General features: G+C 48.0%; 1 protein-coding gene across 20 annotated transcripts in view; it reads left to right on the top strand.

The window, feature by feature from the left end:
- TSPOAP1 (TSPO associated protein 1) overlaps window positions 1-25,143 on the top strand; it is a 242,914-nt gene that overhangs the window by 46,572 nt on the left and 171,199 nt on the right. For all 20 annotated transcript variants that reach the window (XR_007353149.2, XR_012665321.1, XR_007353148.2 and 17 more), the window contains 2 exons: window positions 20,783-20,890; window positions 23,328-23,411. Coding sequence is in view for 17 of the 20 variants with exons in the window: in XM_075120718.1 (XP_074976819.1) it covers window positions 20,783-20,890; window positions 23,328-23,411 (192 nt within the window). In the remaining 3 variants the exon portion in view is untranslated. The remainder of the gene's footprint in view (window positions 1-20,782; window positions 20,891-23,327; window positions 23,412-25,143) is intronic.

The following is a 25,143-nucleotide window of genomic DNA, read 5'->3' as shown; positions in this document are numbered from 1 at the left end:
TGTGTGTGTGTGTGCGTGCCTCTGATAGTGTGGCTGATGTGATGAGGAAGCGTTGTTCTAAGTCAGCCATAAAAGTGTTGGCATCCTGTGGGGCCAGGCGGGTACCCATAGCAGTGCCGCTGATTTGAAGGTATGCTATGGGTACCCGCATGGCCCCACAGTATGCCAACATTTTTATAGCTGACTTAGAACAATGCTTCCTCAGCTCTCATCCCCTAATGCCCCTACTCTACTTGCGCTACATTGATGACATCTTCATCATCTGGACCCATGGAAAAGAAGCCCTTGAGGAATTCCACCATGATTTCAACAATTTCCATCCCACCATCAACCTCAGCCTGGATCAGTCCACAAAAGAGATCCACATCCTGGACACTACGGTGCTAATAAACAATGGTCACATAAACACCACCCTATACCGGAAACCTACTGACCGCTATTCCTATCTACATGCCTCCAGCTTTCACCCAGACCACACCACATGATCCATCGTCTACAGCCAAGCTCTACGATACAACCGCATTTGCTCCAACCCCTCAGACAGAGACAAATACCTATAAGATCTCTATCAAGCGTTCTTACAACTACAATACCCACCTGCTGAAGTGAAGAAACAGATTGACAGAGCCAGAAGAGTTCCCAGAAGTCATTTACTACAGGACAGGCCCAACAAAGAAAATAATAGAACGCCACTAGCCGTCACCTTCAGCCCCCAACTAAAACCTCTCCAACGCATCATCAAGGATCTATCACCTATCCTGAAGGACGACCCATCACTCTCACAGATCTTGGGAGACAGGCCAGTCCTTGCTTACAGACAGCCCCCCAACCTGAAGCAAATACTCACCAGCAACCACACACCACACAACAGAACCACTAACCCAGGTATCTATCCTTGCAACAAAGCCTGTTGCCAACTGTGTCCACATATCTATTCAGGGGACACCATCATAGTGCCTAATCACATCAGGCACATTATCAGAGGCTCGTTCACCTGCACATCTACCAATGTGATATATGCCATCATGTGCCAACAATGCCCCTCTGCCATGTACATGGGCCAAACTGGACAGTCTCTACATAAAAGAATAAATGGACACAAATCAGACGTCAAGAATTATAACATTTCAAAAACCAGTCGGAGAACACTTCAATCTCTTTGGTCACTCAATTACAGACCTAAAAGTGACAATTCTTCAACAAAAAAACTTCAAAAACAGAGTCCAACGAGAGACTGCTAAATTGGAATTAATTTGCAAACTGGACACAGTTAACTTAGGCTTGAATAAAGACTGGGAGTGGATGGGTCATTACACAAAGTAAAATCATTTCCCCATGTTTATTCCTCCCTGCCCCCCAACTGTTCCTCACACGTTCTTGTCAACTGCTGGAAATGGCCCACCTTGATTATCACTACAAAAGGTTTTTTTTCCTCTCCTGCTGGTAATAGCTCACCTTACCTGATCACTCTTGTTACAGTGTGTATGGTAACACCCATTGTTTCATGTTCTCTGTGTATATAAAATCTCCCCACTGTATTTTCCACTGCATGCATCCGATGAAGTGAGCTGTAGCTCACGAAAGCTCATGCTCAAATAAATTGGTTAGTCTCTGAGGTGCCACAAGTACTCCTTTTCTTTTTGCGGCTGCTAAAAGAAAACGAGTAACTAACACGGCTGCTACTCTGACTAACACAGCTGCTACTCTGAAACCTGTAACAGCTGCATGACAGCTACAACTCCCTGGGCTACTTCCCCATGGCCTCCTCCCAACACCTTCTTTATTCTCACCACAGGACCTTCCTCCTGATGTCTGATAATGCTTGTACTTCTCAGTCTTCCAGTAGTACGCCTTCTCACTCTCACCTTCTTGTGCCTCTTGCTCCCAGCTCCTTGCACGCGCACCACAGACTGAAGTGAGCTCCTTTTTAAAACCCAGGTATCCTGATTAGCCTGCCTTAATTGATTCTAGCTGCTTCTTGATTGGCTGCGGGTGTTCTAATCAGCCTGTCTGCCTTAATTGTTTCCAGAAAGTTCCCGATTGTTCTGGAACCTTTCCTGTTACCTTAGCCAGGGAAATGGGACCTACTTAACCTGGGGCTAATATATCTGCAACTTGCAACTTTCTCTTCCTTTCATTTGTTATATATTGTGTTTTATTTTATTTTTTATAGTGGCCTTTACTTCCCCTCTAAACCAGGTTATTTTTTTTAAACCAGTGCAGCCTTCTTTCTTAGTTGTAGGATTGTGGCTTTTTGGACATCTAATAAAATGTTCTTAAACAATTTCCAATTATCATTTGCATTTTCTGTTTAAATTCTTTTCTCCAACTGATTGGGTCAAAATTGTTTTCAGCTTTGTGAAATTGGCCCTTTAAAGGACCAAGTATATATATATTACTAGACTGGACTTTATTCTGTTTGCACATAACAAATGTAATCAAGTTATGATGGCTTGCACCTAAGCATCCACTAATTTTTAATTCTGCAATCAATTCCTTTTTATCTGTCAAGATGAGGTCTAATATAGAATTCCCCCTTTTTGGATCCAGCACTTTTTGAGTAAATTGTCATCTATAATGTTTAGTCATTGGTCAGTTTTAGTCAGCATGAGACCTCCAGCACATGTCACGGAGACTGAAGTCCCCCATGATAACACTGTTTTCTCCCCTACACATTATAGATAGGTGCTTAAGGAGATTTTTGTCCTATTCCCTAGTATGATTTGGTGGTCTGTAGCAGGCATCAACTACTGTTCCATCTTGTTCTTTATTTGTTAGGACTTTGATCCATAAGCATTCAAGATCATTTGTTTTCAAGTTGTCAATGACTGGGAAATGGGTAATGCCACTTTTGACATGCAGTGTCTCTCCCCTGCCTCTTTTGGCCACTCTGCAGAAGACAACTGAATGTTTTATAATAGTTAGTAAAATATTGACTAACTTTTGCAGAGCAAACATTAAGACTGAGAATCTAAATATATTTTTGCCTCCCCATAGACTCACAGTCCCCCAAAATTTCAAGCATCACACAAATGTACGTACACACATATGTACCCTCTTAATGTTTCAGAGACAGGCTGCTTCTCAAATAAAGGCTTTTTGTCAGTTGCTGTCATGTGCTGGGACCATCTGTGATAGTGATAGATATCTGTTTAAATGACTATTAAATGGGGTGCAATGTCCCAACAATTTAGCTCAACAAAGAAAAGCCAGTGGAATGGCCCAGCTCCTCCAGCTGTGTCTGTTCTCTCAAGCTGCCTCCCTGCCTCACCAGTGCCCCTGGGCAGCTGCTCAGCCTAGAGAATGTTATATCCCTATTCTTGCCACTCTGTGTACTCCATTTCCCCCTTCCCTTACCGAATGCAGCCAGGACCCAGAAGGCAGGCTATGGGAATTGCCTTTGTCCCAGAACAGGTACCGTTTTCTCCCCAAATGCCTATCACAAGAGGTCATCTTCTCCTCAAGATGCACTGCAGTGGCTTCAGCTCACCTTATCGCTCCATTTGTGCTGTGTCTGCACTGCAGATGATACACTGCTGTAGTGCTCTGGTGTAGACACTTACTACAGGGATGGAAGGCATTTCATAAATCCCCTCTCTGAGAGGCGGTCAATGAAAGAATTCTTCTGCCGACCTAACTGCCTCTTTAGTGGAGGCTAGGTCGACCAAACTACATCACACAGGGCATGACATTTTTCACAGCTCTGAGCAATGTAGGTAGATCAAGCTGAGTTTTAGGTGTTGACCAGACCGTCTGTAATTTGGTCAAGAATTTATATTGAAGAAAGTGGTGCCTTAGTCTGATACTCAGTGAGAGTGAAACTGGGAGCTGCCGTCTTGACTTGGCACCATGAAGTTACTGCCTTAGATTTCTCCTACTCTCTATGCTAAGCACATCCATCTCAGCCAGACACACCTATCTTTATCCATCACAGCCCACATGTGTCTGTCAGGTTCCTTTAATATGCCTGGATGATTATCTCATAGGTAATGCTCCCTGGGGCTGTCCCCAGACTCATTCACTATGCGGCTAATATGTCCGTCTGTTTCACATTTGCATCTTACCACTCTCCGTAATATTCTCTACCTTGCTTCCTTCATGCCCGCATTTGGAATGAGGGGCTAGGAGATGGTGGGACAGGGGAAGAGTTGCATCCAAATTTGCCTAGAAAATGGATTTTGCAGCTCTGCTAAGGGGGCAGCTTCCCTTTCTGGACAGGTTCCTGTGGTGCCCCCGAGGGGAGCTCATTTCCTCTCCAGCCCTGCATGTCTTCCCTGCTGCTTCCATTTCCCCTCGTGCATTTCCGAGGTCAAACACCTGTTCTACCTCCCTCTTCCCAGCACTGCTGCCTTCCCCCAAACACATTCTAAAAAGCCATGGAAATACCCACACAAAGAAACTGGGTAACTTGGAGTTAAAGTTGCTGAACTGGGTTTCCTATCACCACAGCCACTAAAATCAGAGGACATTGCCAGCTACACCACCGCTCTACCTCTCCTACCACAGCTCACCACTGTGGTCAGATGTTGGCTGTGTGTGTTTATTGAGTATTCTGTCCCAGCTCCTCACAGGCAGCGGAGACAGTAAACCTCAATTAAACTGCCCAATAAATCCACAGACTCAGTTTTCAGCGAAGGCGCCTGGCCAGGTTTATTGTTGGCGAAGCATGGTAATAGCCCCTGGCAGACTCTACGAGGATACGAAGACATGTATGCTCATGACAATGGACGCAGCTCAGTGAATGGCAGGACTTTCCATTCCCCCCTTGGCTGGACAAAGATACTCCCTCTGAGATACATCTTTATACCCTGATAAAACAAGTTAGTACTGGCCCTTTGACATAGTTACTGCCCCCAGATGTCACTAGTTATTACCCATCACTGTGTACATGTTGGTTTGATTAAAACATTTCTATTACGTACTGTCATCGTGACCTTATCTTTAGGAGGGGTCAATATGTTCCTGTTATCCTTGGGGAATGTTTTTGTACCATAAAATCATAGAATAATAGAATATCAGGGTTGGCAGGGACCTCAGGAGGTCATCTAGTCCAACCCCCTGCTCAAAGCAGGACCCATCCTCAATTAAATCATCCCAGCCAGGGCTTTGTCAAGCCTGACCTTAAAAACTTCTAAGGAAGGAGATTCCACCACCTCCCTAGGTAACGCATTCCAGTGCTTCACCACCATCCTAGTAAAAAAGTTTTTCCTAATATCCAACCTAAACCTCCCCCACTGCAACTTGAGACCATTACTCCTTGTTCTGTCATCTCCTACCACTGAGAACAATCTAGATCCATCCTCTTTGGAACCACCTTTCAGGTAGTTGAAAGCAGCTATCAAATCCCCCCTCATTCTTCTCTTCCTTAGACTAAACAATCCCAGTTCCCTCAGCCTCTCCTCATAAGTCATGTGTTCCAGTCCCTTAATCATTTCTGTTGCCCTCCGCTGGACGTTTTCCAATTTTTCCACATCCTTCTTGTAGTGTGGGGCCCAAAACTGGACACAGTACTCCAGATGAGGCCTCACCAGTGTCGAATAGATGGGAATGATCACGTCCTTCGATCTGCTGGCAATGCCCCTACTTATACATCCCAAAATGCCATTGGCCTTCTTGGCAACAAGGGCACACTGTTGACTGATATCCAGCTTCTCATCCACTGAAACCCCTAGGTCCTTTTCTGCAGAACTGCTGCCTAGCCATTCAGTCCCTAGTCTGTAGTGGTGCATGGGATTCTTCCATCCTAAGTGCAGGACTCTACCCTTGTCCTTGTTGAACCTCATCAGATTTCTTTTGGCCCAATCCTCCAATTTGTCTAGGTCCCTCTGTATCCTATCCCTACTCTCCAGCGTATCTACCTCTCCTCCCAGTTTAGTGTCATCTGCAAAGTTGCTGAGGGTGCAATCCACACCATCCTCCACATCATTTATGAAGATATTGAACAAAACCGGCCCCAGGACCGACCCTTGGGGCACTCCACTTGATACCGGCTGCCAACTAGACATGGAGCCATTGATCACTACCCATTGAGCCCAACAATCTAGCCAGCTTTCTATCCACCTGAAAGTCCATTCATCCAGCCCATACTTCTTTAACTTTCTGGCAAGAATACTGTGGGAGACCGTGTCAAAAGCTTTGCTAAAGTCAAGGAACAACACGTCCACTGCTTTCCCTTCATCCACAGAACCAGTTATCTCGTCATAGAAGGCAATTAGATTAGTCAGGCATGACTTTCCCTTGGTGAATCCATGCTGACTGTTCCTGATCACTTTCCTCTCCTCTAAGTGCTTCCGAATTGATTCCTTGAGGACCTGCTCCATGATTTTTCCAGGGACTGAGGTGAGGCTGACTGGCCTGTAGTTCCCAAGATCCTCCTCCTTCCCTTTTTTAAAGATGGGCACTACATTATCCTTTTTTCAGTCGTCTGGGACCTCCCCCGATCGCCATGAGTTTTCAAAGATAATGGCCAATGGCTCTGCAATCACATCCGCCAACTCCTTTAGCACTCTCGGATGTAGTGCATCCGGCCCCATGGACTTGTGCTCGTCCAGCTTTTCTAAATAGTCCCGAACCACTTCTTTCTCCACAGAGGGCTGGTCAACTCCTCCCCATGCTGTGCTGCCCAGTGCAGTAATCTGGGAGCTGACCTTCCCGTGAAGACAGAGGCAAAAAAAGCATTGAGTACATTAGCTTTTTCCACATTCTCTGTTACCAGGTTGCCTCCCTCATTCAGTAAGGGGCCCACACTTTCCTTAACTTTCTTCTTGTTGTTAACATACCTGAAGAAACCCTTCTTGTTACTCTTAACATCTCTTGCTAGCTGCAACTCTAAGTGTGATGTGGCCTTCCTGATTTCACTCCTGCATGCCCGAGCAATATTTTTATACTCTTCCCTGGTCATTTGTCCAATCTTCCACTTCTTGTAAACTTCTTTTTTGTGTTTAAAATCAGCAAGGATTTCACTGTTAAGCCAAGCTGGTCGCCTGTGATGTTTACTATTCTTTCTACACTTCGGTATGGTTTGTCCCTGTAACCTCAATAAGGATTCTTTAAAATACAGCCAGCTCTCCTGGACTGCTTTCCCCCTCATGTTATTCTCCCAGGGGATCCTGCCCATCAGTTCCTTGAGGGAGCCAAAATCTGCTTTTCTGATTTCCCGGGTCTGTATTCTGCTGCTCTCCTTTCTTCCCTGTGTCAGGATCCTAAACTCAACCAGCTCATGGTCACTGCCTCCCAGGTTCCCATCCACTTTTGCTTCCCCTACTAATTCTTCCCGGTTTGTGAGCAGGAGGTCAAGAAGAGCTCTGCCCCTAGTTGGTTCCTCCAGCACTTGCACCAGGAAATTGTCCCCTACCCTTTCCAAAAACTTCCTGGATTGTCTGTGCACCGCTGTATTGCTCTCCCAGCAGATATCAGGGTAATTGAAGTCTCCCATGAGAACCAGGGCCTGCGATCTAGTAACTTCTGTGAGTTGCCGGAAGAAAGCCTTGTCCACCTCATCCCCCTGGTCCGATGGTGTATAGCAGACTCCCACCACGACATCACCCTTGTTGCTCACACTTCTAAACTTAATCCAGAGACTCTGAGGTTTTTCTGCAGTTTCATACTTGAGCTCTGAGCAGTCATACTGCTCCCTTACATACAATGCAACTCCCCCACCTTTTCTGCCCTGCCTGTCCTTCCTGAACAGTTTATATCCATCCATGACAATACTCCAGTCATGTGAGTTATCCCACCAAGTCTCTCTTATTCCAGTCACATCATAATTCCTTGACTGTGCCAGGACTTCCAGTTCTCCCTGCTTCTTTCCCAGGCTTCTTGCATTTGTGTATAGGCACTTGAGATAACTTGCTGTTTGTCCTGCTTTCTTAGTATGAGGCAGGAGCCCTCCCCTCTTGTGCTCTCCTGCTCGTGCTTCCTCCTGGTATCCCACGTCCCCACTTACCTCAGGGCTTTGGTCTCCTTCCCCTGGTGAACCTAATTTAAAGCCCTCTTCACTAGGTTAGCCAGCCTGCTTGTGAAGATGCTCTTCCCTCTCTTCATTAGGTGGAGCCCATCTCTGCCTAGCACTCCTCCTTCTTGGAACACCATCCCATGGTCAAAGAATCCAAAGCCTTCTCTCTGACACCACCTGCGTAGCCATTTGTTGACTTCCACGAGTCGACGGTCTCTACCCAGACCTTTTCCTTCAACAGGGAGGATGGACGATAACACCACTTGCACCTCAAACTCCTTTATCCTTCTTCCCAGGGCCACGTAGTCTGCAGTGATCCGCTCAAGGTCATTGTTGGCAGTATCATTGGTGCCCACGTGGAGAAGCAGGAAGGGGTAGCGAACCGAGGGCTTGATGAGTCTCAGCAGTCTCTCCGTCACATCGTGAATCCTAGCTCCTGGCAAGTAGCAGACCATCCTTGATATTGGGATGTTCTGATACCCCTTGATATCGGGATGTGTTTGCATGAGCACTCTGCGATTAGCACTTCTTAGGAATGTGTATTTCTGCAATATCAGCCCTGTTCTTGCCAGATTCTGTGAGCAGGTCCTGCCTCATACCAGGTCTTTGATACAAGGGCTTATGTCTCAGGCTCTCTTCCTACTACATTCCCCCACTTTTTGGTTTTTTTTTTATGGGGAGGATGTTTACCCATCATTCCCGAAAAGCATCATGTGTGGACTGAAGATCACCCAATGGGCTAAACACTTTTATGTGGCCACCTTACTTTTCCATCCACACATTCATGCCCCATCTCTCCCTTAGTTTCCAGATTTCCTTATATGACTGATGGACGGATTTTATTTTCCAATCATTTGTCGTCTCTTATGGTGGGCCTGACAATGTTAGGCCTGGGACTTTGATTGAGGAATGTAGTTTTATGATTGAACCTTGGAGGCACTACCAGATAATTAATATATATGAATAATATGGATATGATGTATACTTTTGTAGTGTATATGGGTATATATGTGTACGTGGACAGCAGGTGGAGCCGGCATTTGGGGAGGCTAGCCCCTCGCTCCGCCCCTTCCACCTGCACCCTCCCCATGGCCAGAGCCCTGAGACCCCCTGTTCCCCATGTGACCGAAGCCACAAGCCCTCCCGCCCACGCCCAGAGCACACACCCCTGGCCACAGGAGCCCTGAGCACTCCCTGCCTTGGCTGGAGATGCCCTGGGCTGGCTGCAGCCCAGAGTGTGCCCCCACTTGGCTAGCCAAAGCCCCAAGCCCCACCCAAGGAGCCCCAGAATGGCTGAAGCTGCACTATGCCTCCACTCCTTGGACCCAAGCCACCCAGAGGAAAAGTTTCTGTTACTTAGAAGATGCTTTTGATATGGCCCATGCAGGTTCTGGGGCGGCTGAAGAGCCTTTTATGTGCCTCCTCAGCCACCCTGGAACCTGCATGGGGCATAATAAAACAAAAACGTCACCGCCAAAGCCTGCAACTGGAGGTCTGGTGGTCGCAGCCATGGCAGTGCCGGGGCAGGCAGCCTCCTCTGGCCTATTATACCCACTGCCCATGTATGTGTACATATGACACCATCTTATATTGAAGCATAACATGAAATATGGTGGTGTAGTTTGGCCCTTTTACTTTGGTGCTGCAGATAGCAATACACTCCTTTTATTACCTGTAGGATTATTGGTAGCAGGCTGAGTGTTTTGAGGAATTGTTTTCGCGTGTTCCACAGTGCTATGTATATGAGAAGTAAAACAAATTTGGAATAGTGACATTACAAATGAGGCCTTTAGATATAAATTTTCATGTTTAGTTAGTAACTAACACAGTCCTAACTAAAAACCGATCATCAGCAGACACCAAACTCCCTTTCCACTCCACCCTACCCAACTCCTCCCAACGTGAACCCCAGATGCAGAATTTCCCAGACACAAACCAGCCATCCCAGGCTTTATTCTCTCCAGGAAATGTAGCAGGGCAGCTGAAGTGGGAGTCTGGGTTGTGTGACAGCTGAATGAGTTCAAGAGAAGAGAGTAGGTTAAAAAGCATAAGGCGAGTGGCACTGCAAAGCGGGTGGGCCATGGAAGGGGGCATTGTTGGGAAGGGTGAAAGTGCTGAATCCATGGACAGCATTTCTGTAGTGGAACTGGGGCAGGGCCAGGGGAAGGGGCTGCGCTGGGTGGGGCCTGCCAGCCTTTGAGAAGTTCCCTCTGTTTTGTGTGTTGGTGGGACACTGTCCTTGGACCTTTGGGCTCAGCCAGCGTGGCTCCTGGAGACTCGGGCAGAAGCAGGAAGGGCTGCAAATCCCTTGGCAGAGCCTGTTCTCCTGCCATTCCCACCCAGGCCCGCAGACCCCAGAGCCTGGCTGAGTTCGGAGAAGGTTCGGGGTGTGGAACGGGCCCCACACGCCCCTCCGGCACCAGGCCTCTGCTTCCCAGGCACAGCTGGGGGGTCACATCCAGACTGTGCGCCCGGGGCTCGGGGAGCCGGAGCCAGTCGCTGCCCTGGGCCGTGCGCTGCTCCTGGGCGGCTGGGCCGCCCCAGGGTCACTGCGGCCTGTGCTGGGCCCCGGCAGCCGCGCAGCCCCGCCGGCCGGGGCAGGGGCGCTCTGCTCCCGCCGCTGGCAACGGGGCCGCGCCGCGCCCGCGGCCAGCGCCCCCCGCCGGGCCAGTGGTACGGCCCGCTCAGTCCGCTGCGCCGGCCCGCAGCGCTCCGCCGCCGGGCAGGACGCGGCTCCCGACCCGCCCCAGCGGCTCCGGACCCAGGTAGGCGCGGAGCCCTCTCCGGGGCCACAGGGGCGGGCTGGGGGAGCGGTGCCCGGGCCCTCGGGGCTGGAGCAGGTGGTTCTTGGCCCGGCCCGCGCCCGCTTCCTGAGGGCTCTGTGCGCTCAGCTCCGCGGCCGGGGCCTGGCCCGAGCGGCCCCCGCGAGTTCCCGGGCACCAGACGCTCGCCGCCCCGCAGCGCCGCTCGGCCCCCTCCCGAAACAGCCTCCGCCGCCGGCTGCTGCCCTGGGGCTGTTCCCCCACCCGCGCCCTGCTCGCCGGGCAGATTTGAAGAGCATCACTGCGCCGTTGGGGTGTCTGCCCAGGAGGGTTAAAATCAGGACCCGCCAAAGGACATCCTGCCGGAGCCTGCTGCCTTCCCGCGGCTGCTGCACTACGAAGTATTAGTTCCCCAGCTCGGTTTCTGTCTGATGAGAATAAAGGCCCCAGGCTAGGATGGAGGGATTCATAGATGTATCCCTTCCGAGGCCAGCTGGGACCAGGGTGAGCATCTAGTCTGGCCGCCTCTGTGACACAGGCCGGAGACCTGCCCAGACAGAATTCTCTAGTGTTTACTTTTTAGAAAAAAAATCACCTCTTGATTTAAAAACGGCCAGTGATGGAGAATCCACCAAGACCCTTGTTAAGTTGTTCCAGTGTTGATTTCTCTCACTGTTAAACATGTATGCCAGATTTCCAGTCTGAATTTGCCAAACTTCCAGCCATTGGACCATGTAGATGACGTGGAAGAAGCTGAAGTACTCGCAATGCTTTTTTTGCCTCAGTTTTCACTGAGGAGGTCAGCTCCCAGACTGCTGCACTGGGCAGCACAGTATGGGGAGGAGGTGAGCAGCCCTCAGTGGTGAAAGAATAGGTTAAGGGCTATTTAGAAAAGCTGGACATGCACAAGTCCATCGGGTTGGATGCAATGTATCTGAAGGTGCTGAGGGAGTTGGCTGATGTGATTGCAGAGCCATTGGCCGTTATCTTTGAAAATTTGTGATGATCAGGGGAGGTGCCAGATGATTGGAAAAAGGCAAATGGAGTGCCCATCTTTTAAAAAGGGAAAAAGAACAATCCAGGGAACTACAGACCCGTCAGCTTCACCTCAGTCCGCAGAAAAATCATGGAGCAGGTCCTCAAGGAATCCATTCTGAAGCACTTGGAGGAGAGGAAGGTGATCAGGAACAGTCAACGTGGATTCACCAAGGGCAAGTCATGCCTGACCAACCTGATTGCCTTCTATGATGAGATAACTAGCTCTGTGGATATGGGGAAAGCGGTTGACATGACATACCTTGATTTTAGCAAAGCTTTTGATACTGTCTCCCACAGTATTCTTGCCAGCAAGTTAAAGAAATATGGTTGGGACTGTAAGGTGGATAGAAAGTTGGCTAGATCATTGGGCTCAACAGGTAGTGATCAACGGCTCTATCTCTAATTGGCAGCCGGTATCAAGTGGAGTGCCCCAGGGGTCTGTCCTTGGGCCGGTTTTGTTCAACATCTTCATTAATGATCTGGAGGATGGCATGGATTGCACCCTGTCAAGGTTCCTCCCCCACTCTGAACTCTAGGGTACAGATGTGGGGACCTGCATGAAAACCTCCTAAGCTTACTTTCACCAGCTTAGGTTAAAACTTCCCCAAGGTACAAAATAATTTTATCCTTTGACCCTGGATCTCCACTGCCACCACCAAACTCTAACTGGGTTTACTGAGAAACGTAGTTTGGACATGTCTTTCCCCCCAAAATCCTCCCAACCCTTGCTCCCCACTTCCTGGGGAAGGTTTGGTAAAAATCCTCACCCATTTGCATAGGTGACCACGGACCCAAGCCCTTGGATCTGAGAACAATGAAAAAGCATTCAGTTTTCTTACAAGAAGACTTTTAATAGAAGTAAAGGAATCCCCCAAAAATCAGGATGGTAGATACCTTACAGGGTAATTAGATTCAAAACATAGAGAATCCCTCTAGGCAAAACCTTAAGTTACAAAAAAGATACACAGACAGAAATAGTTATTCTATTCAGCACAGTTCTTTTCTCAGCCATTTAAAGAAATCGTAATCTAACACATACCTAGCTAGATTACTTACTAAAAGTTCTAAGACTCCATTCCTGTTCTATCCCCGGCAAAAGCAGCATACAGACAGACACAGACCCTTTGTTTCTCTCCCTCCTCCCAGCTTTTGAAAGTATCTTGTCTCCTCATTGGTCATTTTGGTCAGGTGCCAGCGAGGTTACCTTTAGCTTCTTAACCCTTTACAGGTGAGAGGATTTTTCCTCTGGCCAGGAGGGATTTTAAAGGGGTTTACCCTTCCCTTTATATTTATGACACACCCTCAGCAAGTTTGTGATGACACTAAGCTGGGGGAGAGGTAGATGCGCTGGAGGGTAGGGATAGGGTCCAGAGTGACCTAAACAAATTGGAGGATTGGACCAAAAGAAATCTGATGAGGTTCAACAAGGACAAGTGCAAAGTCCTGCACTTAGGACAGAAGAATCCCAGGCACCGCTACACACTGGGGACCGACTGGCTAAGCGGCAGTTCTGCAGAAAAGGACCTGGGGGTTACAGTGGACGAGGAGCTGGATATGAGTCAACAGTGTGCCCTTGTTGCCAGGAAGGCCAACGGCATATTGGGCTGCATTAGTAGGGGTATTGGCAGCAGATCAAGGGAAATAATTATTCCCCTCTCTTCGGCACTGATGAAGCCATATCTGGAGTATTGTGTCCAGTTTTGGGCCTTCCACTAAAGAAAGGATGTGGACAGACTGGAGAGAGTCCAGTGGAGGGCAACAAAAATGATTAGGGGGCTGCAGCACATGACTTATGAGGAGAGGCTGAGGGAACTGGGGTTATTTAGTCTGCAGAAGAGAAGAGTGAGGGGGGATTTGATAGCAGCCTTCAACTACCTGAAGGCGGGTTCCAAAGAGGATGGAGCTTGGCTGTTCTCAGTGGTAGCAGATGACAGAACAAGGAGCAATGGTCTCAAGTTGCAGTGTGGGAGGTTGAAGTTGGATATTAGAAAAAACTTTTTCACTAGGAGGATGGTGAAGCACTGGAATGGGTTACCTAGGGAGGTGGTGGAGTCTCCTTCCTTAGAGGTTTTTAAGGTCAGGCCTGACAAAGCCCTGGCTGGGATGATTTAGTTGGTGATTGGTCCTGCTTTGAGCAGGGGGTTGGACTAGATGAGCTCCTGAGGTCTCTTCCAACCCTAATCTTCCATGATTCCATGTTAGAGCTGTCTCTGCTAGACTGGAGAGCCCAGTATCAAATATCTGTTCCCCAAGTAGGTATTTATAGACCATGGGTGGCCAACCTGAGTCTGAGAAGGAGCCAGAATTTACCAATGTACATAGTCAGCGACTTCGTGGCTACTCTGGGGCTGGAGCACCCATGGGGAAAAATTGGTGGGTGTTCTGCACCCACCGGCAGCTCCCCTCCCCCCCCCGCCCCAGCTCACCTCTGCCTCCTCCCGTGAGTGCAACGCCGTGTCCTGCTTCTCTCCCCTCCCTCCTAGCACTTGTGCCATGAAATCGCTGTTTCGCGTGGCAAGTGCTAGGAGGGAGGAGGAGGAACGCGGCATGCTTGGGGAAGAGGCGGGGCCAGGGCAGGGATTTGGGGAGGGTCCAATAGGGGCAGGGAGGGGGCAGAGTTGGGGTGGGGCCAGGGGGGGCACGAGCACCCACCAGCGCCAAGGAAAGTTGGCGCCTGTGCCAATGTACATTACTAAAGAGCCATAGTCAAAGTCAGCAGCCCCGCAACTGCTCCCCATCCCCTGCTCCCAGCGCCTCCCGCCCACCCCGCCAATCAGCATCTCCCTCTCCTTCCCCACACCTCCCGATCAGCTGTTCCGTGGCATGCAGGAGGCTCTGGGGGAGAGGGGGAGGGGGAGGAGCGGGGGCACGGCAGGTTCAGGGGAGGGGGTGGCAAGGGGTGGAGTGGGGGAGAGCCTGTGGCAGAGCCAGGGGTTGAGCAGAGAGCCCCCCCCGGCACATTGGAAAGTTGGCGCCTGTGGCTCCAGCCCCGGAGTCGGTGCCTAGACAAGGAGCCGCGAATTAACTTCTGCAGAGCTTCCGGCGCAACAGGTTGGCCACCCCTGTTACAGACTGTGATTACGCTGCCCCTTAGCATTCTGTTTTGGGTTTTCCTTCCATTGCATCAGACAGCAAACAGTCTCCAACAGAAATTCAGCTAAGTTGCTCAAGAAATCCAGCCAGACACAAACCGGAGTTGAGGGAAGCCTGCAGACAGCTAGCAGAAAATTAACAAACTGAGATGTCAGTGTAAGCTGGAGACTCCAAGCGGTAGAGGGGAGGGTCAGTTGCAGAATCTGCAATGTGCCAAACACTCTCCCCCAGCTACTGCTTGGAGTCAGAAATACTAGGAAATGTTACATGACTATGAAAGGATGTTGTGAAGGCCGAAAATATAACTGGGTTCAAAAAATAAATAGGTAAGTTAATGGAGGATAGGTCCATCAGTGGCTATTAGACAGAATGGTCAGAGATGCAACCTCATGCTCCAAGTGTCCCTAAATCCCCCGTCTGCCAGAAGCTGGGGGTATATGGCTGGGGATCGATCACTCAGAATTGGCCCATTCTGTTCATTCCATCTGAAGCATCTTGTACCCTTGCCAGAGTCAGTATATTAGGGTAGCTGTAGCACTAGTGGTTTTGATTCTTGTGGTTTTACATACAAGATTGATTCAACGTTTACAAAACTTGTCACACGATAAAGAAATTCAATGCATTTCGTCTTTCCGCCGGAACTTTAAGAGGGGACTGGATGACAGCGTATAAGCAGAGGTGGCGAGTTATATGGGCCCGTGGTGCCCGTGGTCCATCCGTGTTCATGAAGGTGGGCCCAGCTCCACCAATGTTTAGGCCCTAGGCCCCGTGCTTTGGGGGACCCCGTGCCATGGGGCAGCAACATGGGGCACTCTCACCTCTGGGGCAGCGCCCCCCCGTCCCTGGAGTCGCTGTGTGCTGCGGGGAGGCCCCAGCGCTGACCCAGCTCCCAGCCCCGGCCAATGGGAGCTGCAGGGGCGGGCCCCAGCGCTGCCTGGCCTCAGCTCCACAGCAGGGAGCGGGAGGGAGCCGCAGGCAGCAGCTCTCAGCCCCAGGCAGCGAGGGAGCAGCAGGAGCCTGCCACTGTGAGACGGACACACAGACGCAGCCGGGAGGTTGTGAGGACAGACAGATGGAGCCGTGGGCCGGGGAAAGGAGCAGTGATGGGCACTCCCGGGGCTGGCATAAAATACACAGTACAGAGAGTGCTTCCTGAGGGGGCTATAGCAACACCCCCCTGCAGAGCAGACTCGGGCTGCGGCTGGCTCTGTCCATCACTCCCCCCGCCCCACAGAGACCCACACCACTCTCTGCCCCCCCCGAAAGACCCCCAATGGCTCCTGTGCCCCTGTCACCCCTTTCCAGAGAGTCCCCCACTTTGTGCCCCCAGAGACCGCTCCCCTCCCCCCTGCTCCCTAAAACCTCCCCCTTTGCCTTCCCCCTCCCCCCCAGCCCCTTGGCCGGAAGGCTCCCAGTCTATTGGTCAGTGCGGCCAATGGGAGCTGCACCTGAGGCAGGGGGCCTGCTTGCAGATGCAGACCTGCCTGGTCGTGCCTCCACAGCACGGAGAGGGGAAGTCACAGGTGAGCAAGCCCCAGTCATCATGACCACAGGCCCAGCAATTCTCTGGGTATTTAATTTCACTGAGGCAAGTAATTCAATCGACTCTTCCTTTCCAGACAGTTTGTGGTTTTTCTTGTAAGAAACCTTACAATTTCTTTGCAAAGAAGTCCATGTATAGTTTTTTCACTTGAGAAGTATATTTTCTGGTTGTTCATAAGCTCATTTATTTTGTTAACTCGGTTTCATAGGCAATTTTAAAAGTCACTTGAATTGTACCTGGTTTTTTCCATTGGTCCAAAACCACATGGAAGATGTGTAGATTTTTATTTCTGTGGGCCAAACCACCCTGTGTAGAAATGTAAATATCGGAGCTAGAAAATCTCTGCAAGGGTAAGGGTCCCTTCAAGAAATTGTCCTCAAGTCATTCATTCTTCTGGGCAGTCCATTCTATTGTTCCCTCCTATAGTGATAGTGACAAGTGTTCCCACCCACAGGAGAGAGGCAGAAGCCTGGGTCAACCCTGCAGGGACTCTGCCTCTTCCCTTGTTCTCTGTCTGCTCTCTCTACCAGCCCCTTTGGTCTCCCTAGGATTGCCCCTACCATTACTCCCTCTGGGGCTTCTTTCTCTGGAGCTTCTTATGAAGTAAAGTCTGACATTACAGGTTCTTATCTCTGAAGTGTATTTAATTTTATGTATTTATTAAGTGTTAATTAAAGCACTATGTGAGTCCCCCTCAGCCCTCTGTATAAATTGATCCTCTTCTTTCCATATGTTTTGTCCATAGGGTTTTCTGCAGCCCTAGGGCAGCCAGCAATAACCCCTGTGCCTTTGCAATGGGGTGAGGGAAGGGGACCCTCTTTATGTGATTCGCTGGCTCCCGGCATTGCTCAGGGGCGGGGGCTTCAGGGAAGAGGTGGAGTGGGGGTGGGTGGGAAGACGCGGGGCGGAACAGGGTTGCTTGCTGCTGTCAGCACCAGGCACCCCGCTAACCCCCAGGCCACCCTGGACCCTGCATCCCCCTGAAGCGTAGGGCCCCCCAAAGCACAGGGCCCGGGGCGGTTACCCTGGTCTGTCCTATGGATGGGACGGATCCATTTGGGCACCACCAAAAATTATACAAACCTGTCGCTCGTGCGTATAAGTACTTACATGGGGAGAAGATTCATAGAATCATAGAATATCAGGGTTGGAAGGGACCCCAGAAGGTCATCTAGTCCAACCCCCTGCTCGAAGCAGGACCAATTCCCAGTTAAATCATCCCAGCCAGGGCTTTGTCAAGCCTGACCTTAAAAACCTCTAAGGAAGGAGATTCTACCACCTCCCTAGGTAACGCATTCCAGTGTTTCACCACCCTCTTTGTGAAAAAGTTTTTCCTAATATCCAATCTAAACCTCCTCCACTGCAACTTGAGACCATTACTCCTCGTTCTGTCATCTGCTACCATTGAGAACAGTCTAGAGCCATCCTCTTTGGAACCCCCTTTCAGGTAGTTGAAAGCAGCTATCAAATCTCCCCTCATTCTTCTCTTCTGCAGGCTAAACAATCCCAGCTCCCTCAGCCTCTCCTCATAAGTCATGTGTTCCAGTCCCCTAATCATTTTTGTTGCCCTCCTCTGGACTCTCTCCAATTTATCTACATCCTTCTTGTAGTGTGGGGCCCAAAACTGGACACAGTACTCCAGATGAGGCCTCACCAATGTCGAATAGAGGGGAACGATCACGTCCCTCGATCTGCTCGCTATGCCCCTACTTATACATCCCAAAATGCCATTGGCCTTCTTGGCAACAAGGGCACACTGTTGACTCATATCCAGCTTTTCGTCCACTGTCACCCCTAGGTCCTTTTCTGCAGAACTGCTGCCTAGCCATTCGGTCCCTAGTCTGTAGCTGTGCATTGGGTTCTTCCGTCCTAAGTGCAGGACCCTGCACTTATCCTTATTGAACCTCATCAGATTTCTTTTGGCCCAATCCTCCAATTTGTCTAGGTCCTTCTGTATCCTATCCCTCCCCTCCAGCGTATCTACCACTCCTCCCAGTTTAGTATCATCCGCAAATTTGCTGAGAGTGCAATCTACACCATCCTCCAGATCATTTATGAAGATATTGTACAAAACCCGCCCCAGGACCGACCCTTGGGGCACTCCACTTGATACCGGCTGCCAACTAGACATGGAGCCATTGATCACTACCCGTTGAGCCCGACAATCTAGCCAGCTTTCTACCCACCTTATAGTGCATTCATCCAGCCCATACTTCCTTAACTTGCTGACAAGAATACTGTGGGAGACCGTGTCAAAAGCTTTGCTAAAGTCAAGAAACAATACATCCACTGCTTTCCCTTCATCCACAGAACCAGTAATCTCATCATAAAAGGCGATTAGAAAAGGCGATTTCTGATAGCAGATTGCTCTTTAGTCTGGAAGACAAAGGCAGAATGAGATCCAGTGCTTGGAAGTTGAAGTAGACAAATTCAAACTAGAATTAAGGTGCATATTTTTAACAGTGAGGAGAATTACCAAGGGATGTGGTGGAGTTGCTGTGTTTTAGAGCCTTTAAATCAAAATTAATGTCTTTCTAAAGCAGTGGTCTCCAACCTTTTTATGCATATGATTACTTTTTGAATTTAAGTGCAATCCAGGATCTACCCTACCCCTTCCCCGAGGCCCCGCCCCTTCTCTGAGGCCCTGACCCACTCACTCCATCCGCTCTTTCCTCCGTTGCTCGCTCTCCCTCACCCACTTTCATCGGGCTGGGGCAGGGGGTTGGGGTTCGGGAGGGGATACGGACTCTGGGCTGGGGCTGAGGGGTTCGGAGTGTGGGAGGGGGCTTCAGGCTGAGCCTGGGAAAGGGAGTTGGGTGCAGGAGGGGCTGAGGGGGTGCAAGCTCTGAGAGGGAGTTTGGGTGTAGGAGGGGGCTCCAGGCTGGGCCAGAGTGTTGGAGTGCAGGAGGGGGTATGGGGTACTGGCTCCAGGAGGGGGCTGGGGTTGGTGTGCGGGCTCCCGCTGGGTGGCAGTTACCTCGGGCGGCTCTTGGTTGGTGGCTCAGCGGGGCTAAAGTGGCTCCCTGCTGCCCTGGCCCCACGCTGAGCACGCCCCCGCAGCCTGTGTGTGTGTGTGTGGGATGGTGGGCAGGGGTCTCCGTGCACTGCTTCTGTCTGCAAGCACTGCCCCCCGCAGCTCCCATTGGCCACAGTTCCCCGTTCCCGACAGCCCTGCTGCGCCACTGGATTTTTAGCGGCCAGAGATTGCAATCAACTGGGAGAGTCTTCAGGATCGACCAGTCCATCATGATCGATTGGTTGGTGACCACTGTTCTAAACTATATGCTGTAGCTCAGACAGAAATTATAGGTTTGATGCAGGAATCACAAGGTCTCTTGCCTGGGTTACACAGGATGTCTGCTCAGAGCTGATCATAATGCCCCATTTTAAAACGTAGCCCTAACTATGGAGTGGCTATGCGGTGTTTCCATAATTATCTATTATACCTGGTAGAGTGAGCTGGTGGTGGCTCCACAATTAAAGGAATAGACATAAAGCTCCTAGCCTGACTTCTTTAAGGCCCTTTCCTCAGGGCTTGTTTATTAGTCACCAAACTGTCACAAAACACAGAAAGCAAATCAACTGAAATACAGGGAATTCCCCAAGGCTTCCCGTGCTTTAGCTAGTCAGGAGAAGAGAAAGCACAGCTTATCCCATAGATGCAGCTATGTGACAGGAGGCTTAAAAATTAAGTGGAAAGGAGAGCACATTCTGTATTAAATTCTGTAGCTATTTAGAGTAATTTCCATAGCACTGTATTAGTTTTATCCATATTAAATTATATGAGATTTTTCCGTGACGGTAACTCAATGAAAAATGGTCAAACCTTGGCTGGGACAGAATGGATGGAAGGAGAATGTGTATATTGAACTTTGCTGAGGACAGCAAAATACCAGACACCTTTCCTGCCCCACATTGGAATCTGCTGAGGACATACTTATTTTCTGGTGAGAAATGCCAAGACCCATAGCTGTCATTAGAAGGCCTCAGCCATCACAGCATCCACTAACACCTTACTGGGACATTGGGGTCAGCTGATTCAGAAGGAAAGGCTTCTTCTAGTGGATCACCAGCACCACGGCCTGCAGCACCTGGGTTTTCCTAGGAACTCTCTCATCCATGAAAAATCTCACAAAGCTCCAGGAAGGTGTGCAATGTGATATAATAGAAACACTTATTTTCCTTTATTGACATCTCTAGCATGACTCATTCTGCTGGCTGATTTCAGAGAGAAAGAAAATGTTCTCCTGGGCTGTTCTCCTAGGCTGTTAGCATCTATGTCTGTAGGTTAGACTGTGCTGGAAGCAAAGCTGTCCTTCCCTTGACAATCAGGTTGTGCTGTTACCCTGATTCTCTCTCATATCCCTCTGGGATCACTTTCTTCCCTTTCAGGTGGAGCCAGGAGTGCTACCTTTGGGACATGCCTCTGAGGAATATGAAAACTTTCCTCCAAAAAGTGTGGTAGCAGACCCAGAGAGCAGTCAGCAAATACAGCAATTGGTGAGTTGCAGTCCCTTTCCACAGGCTCAAAAGGGGACTCCACCTGTGGGCCTTTCTCCCTCAGAGTGAAAGCAAGGCTTTCTTGGGATGAAATGCTACAACTGTTTCAGTTTTTACATCTCTGATTTCATATGTGGGATTTGGGGTAAAGTCTTCCAGGTGCTTGCTGGTCTCAGAGTGAGGTGCTGGGGAACTGGCCTGTGCCAAGAACCAGCTGCAGAACAGGTGGTCAAAGTGTGACGGGTTCCTGGGCTGCAACCTGGAACTGGGGTAAGCTGAGCACTCTGTCCTATCAGTCTGGGCTCCTTCTCACACTGTGATGCTGTGACAAGCTATAAGCCTCTGGCAGGTTCTGCACTTAAACAGACATCCACAGTGTAAGTTTATTACCCAGTCTGCCACTTCTACAAAGGAAAGTGGATGTGCACCAGCCCTTGCACCCTGAGCAGATTTCCCAAGCACTTCAGCCAAAAGCCCTGTTTTAGGTAAAATATAAAACAGATTTATTAACTACAGACAGATAGATTTTAAGTGTACAGTAATAAGTAATAAGTGTACAGATCAAAGTTGGTTACCTAAGAAATAAAAGGTTTCAGAGTAACAGCTGTGTTAGTCTGTATTTGCAAAAAGAAAAGGAGTACTTGTGGCACCTTAGAGACTAACCAATTTAATTGAGCATAAGCTTTCGTGAGCTGCAGCTCACTTCATCGCATCTGTAGCTCACGAAAGCTTATGCTCAATTAAATTGGTTAGTCTCTAAGGTGCCACAAGTACTCCTTTTCTTTTTAAGAAATAAAACAAATTTACAGTCTCAGTTCTATAAACTAAACAGGATTTGAATCAAGCAGTGTCTCATCCTGATAGATGGTAGAGTTCCTTAATATATAGGCTGGGATTCTCCTTTCCAGCCTGGGACCGCTTCGAGTCTTTGTCCTCCAGTGTGCTTTCAGGTGTTGAGCTGGGGGGTCGGGGGGGGGGGGGAGTGATGATGTCACTTCTCTTTCATAGTTTCCTCCTTCTTGTTGGAAACATCTATGTTTGTGAGGTGGGTCAAGCAGCCTCCATTGTCTATGTACTATCTCTGAGAAGTCTCCATTGTATAGATTCCTGGAACAGTCCTTGTGGAATGTGTATTCCCTTTAATGGGCCGTCAGTGCATCTGGCTCCTTCATTGTTGCACCTGAAAGGCTGGTTGTGGGTGTTCCCAACCTCACAACATCTTTCAGTAACACACACATAGCAAAACTTCATAACTCCACATACAATGATAGCACATACAGTCCAACAAGATATTAATGTTCAACAAATCAAGCCCTTTAAAATAACATAAGATAACATAAGAATGGCCATACTGTGTCAGATCAAAGGTCCATCTAGCCCAGTATCCTGTCTACTGACAGTGGCCAATGCTAGGTGCCCCAGAGGGAATGAACAGAGCATGTAATCATCGAGTGATCCATCCCGTCTCCATGATACCTCATAAGGCATACTTTGTACAAAACAGATCATAATTATATCAGCATGGTAAATATGGGGGTGCCAGGGTACTGCTTTAGAGCACAGAGTGTCACACAAGGGCATAGGCACTCATGACTTCCCTCATTCACCGATGCCCTGGATGTACACATTCCAAGATGTTTTGATCACTGCTGGCTGAATGATATATATCAGATGAAGCAATCAACCACCTCAAAACTAATTGAAAGTGAAAAAAGGTGAACATCTGTTTTGCTTTTCTGGGCTTACACTTTTTCTAAAATGGAATAGGTACATCCTATCAGGGACATAGGAGAAATACCATGTAACTCATATGTCCCTTATGAGCTACCCCAACAAACCAGGCTTGTTCATAGGGTATTCCAAGTTTAACAGCCTGATAATGTTCATAGGTATCCAGAGGAGCCAAAAAAGGTAGCAAGTAGCTAGAGATGTCAACACATATTGAGCAAATTTGTGCTGGCTGTTAGTTACAGTCTGGATTTGAACCATAGCTGAGTTAATACCTTTTTTGCAGCTCAGGCTGATCCTTCTGCATAGCGCTAGCCCTTAGCCCTGTATTTTGCATGACAGAGTTTACAAAGCTCCCCACTTGTGCTAGATGTCATGCCATGTACTGCTTGTCATCAGCATGATTCAAGTGGAAAGCAGAGAGCTATGTCCAGAACTGAAAAGGTGGGAGGAGGAAAGGGGCCCATAAAAATAGCTGGTTAGCTTATTGAGTTTTGTTTGGGCATTTCTTGTTGTCTTCTTAAGAGCTGTCGTTAACTTTTTTTCAAATAATTTTCACAAAGAGATTTTCATGTGGAAGAGAAAAAGCTTGTGTGGTGTTAGATCAGGTAAGCTGTTTTGAATTTCACGTGCACCATGAGACATCTGGGATGCTGGTCTCTGTTTGGTCCAGTGTTTCTTCATGGCTTCCTTTGCTTTTCTTGTGTAGGAATTTGAGCTCAGGAAAAAGCGTAAAAAATGTGAAAACCTTGAACATGAAGTGAGGAAGAAGCACAAAAGATGCAAAGAATTGGTAAGCATTGTCTCTCTCTACAGCTGTGAGTTTGATGTTAGATGAATGGTTAGATTGCTGCATTCTTATTTGGGATTTTTTTCCTTGTTTAGCTAAAGTAATTTCTTTTCCGTCTCTTATTTCTCATTTCAACAAAATCACAAATGGGTTCCAATCTTTATAGCCTAAAGTTTAGTTCATTTAGTGTTTCAGCTGGTTGCAGACCAAATGTGTAGATTCTTCTGCATTAAATTAATCTTTATGTAGTAGGGAAAAATAATTCCCTCCACTTGAAGGATTGTTGGGTGAAATTCCCCCTGTGTTATGCGGGGGTGTGGGTGTGTGTGTCTATGTGTGTCAGGTTAGAAGATATTAAAGGTCCCGACCAGACTTAAAAATCAGTTGGGAGGAAAAATGTAATTAGAAAAATTTGAACGATGATTGGAATTGTTTAAGAATACTTCAAGAGAAGCCTAAAAAGCCACGGTCAAGGAAGAAGGCCATATTGGTTAAAAATATGACCTGCTTCAGAGAGGAAGTGAAGGCAGCTATAATATACATATAATATATATAAAAAACAAATGGAAGAAAGGGGAAGTTGACAGAAATGAATATAAATCCGTAGCAAGGAGTTGTAGAAAATTGATGAGGGAAAAAAGAGACACAAGGAAAAATCGATGGCCAGCAGAAATAAGGACAATAAGGAGTTTTTTCAAGTATATTAGGAACAAAAATAATCCTGACACTAGTATTGGTCCATTATAAGGTGGAAATCGTGGAATTATCAGTAATAATGCAGAGAAGACAAAAGTGTTCATTAAATATTTCTGTTCTGTATTTGGGAATAGTGATGATATTATCATATCATATAATGACACTTTTTTCATTCCATTTGTATCTCAAGAGGATGTTAAATAGCAGCTACTAAAGTTAGCCATTTTAAAATCAGCAGGTCCAGATAACTTGCGTCCAAGAGTTTTAAAAGAGCTGGCTGTGGGCCTTGCTGGACTATTAATGTTGATTTTCAATAAGTCTTGGAACACTGTGGAAGTTCCAGAAGACTGGAAGAAAGCTAAATGTGCCAGTATTTAAAAAGGGTAAATGTGATGATCTGGGTAATTATAGGACTGTCAATCTGACATCGATCCCAGGCAAGATAATGGAGTGGCTGTTATGGGAGTTGATTAATAAAGAATTAAAGGAGGGTACTCAAACTTATGGCAATCAACGTGATTTTATGTAAAATAGATCCTGTCAAACTAACTTGATATCACTTTTTATATGTTATAGTGTTTTAACAGCAAATTAGCCTGGGGACAGTATGCAAAAAGCAAAAGTTATTACAATAAAACTTAAAGCTAAATCCAAGGTTATAAAATATTACAATATTTATAAGGATTAAAAAGGAGATATGCCATTAATCTGTATATGATCCCTGTGCCACTTGCCTTTTCCTTATATCAGTGGCTGACCATGCCATATCCAATTGCTTATTAATATTCTCTATTCTCCACCTGATTAGGGATTTCACATTTTTAAACTTAAATCTAATTTCTGATTAGAAGAGTGGCTGGAGTATTATTTGGGAGACCAAGGATCTTTCTAATAAATTTGTTTTGAATCACTTCCTGTCTCTGGGATCAGACTATCCCCACATTTCTGCTCCATACAAAATTTGAGTGCATACCTTAGCCTCAAACACTCGAAGGGCTGGTGCAATTAAGTTTCCCCCATGAGTGCAGGTAAAATGTAA

This window comes from Caretta caretta, chromosome 17 (assembly GCF_965140235.1).
Source record: "Caretta caretta isolate rCarCar2 chromosome 17, rCarCar1.hap1, whole genome shotgun sequence".
Classification (NCBI taxonomy): Eukaryota; Metazoa; Chordata; order Testudines; family Cheloniidae; genus Caretta; species Caretta caretta.
The sequence above is the reverse complement of the archived record's forward strand: the minus strand, read 5'-3'. Positions and strand labels throughout refer to the sequence as shown.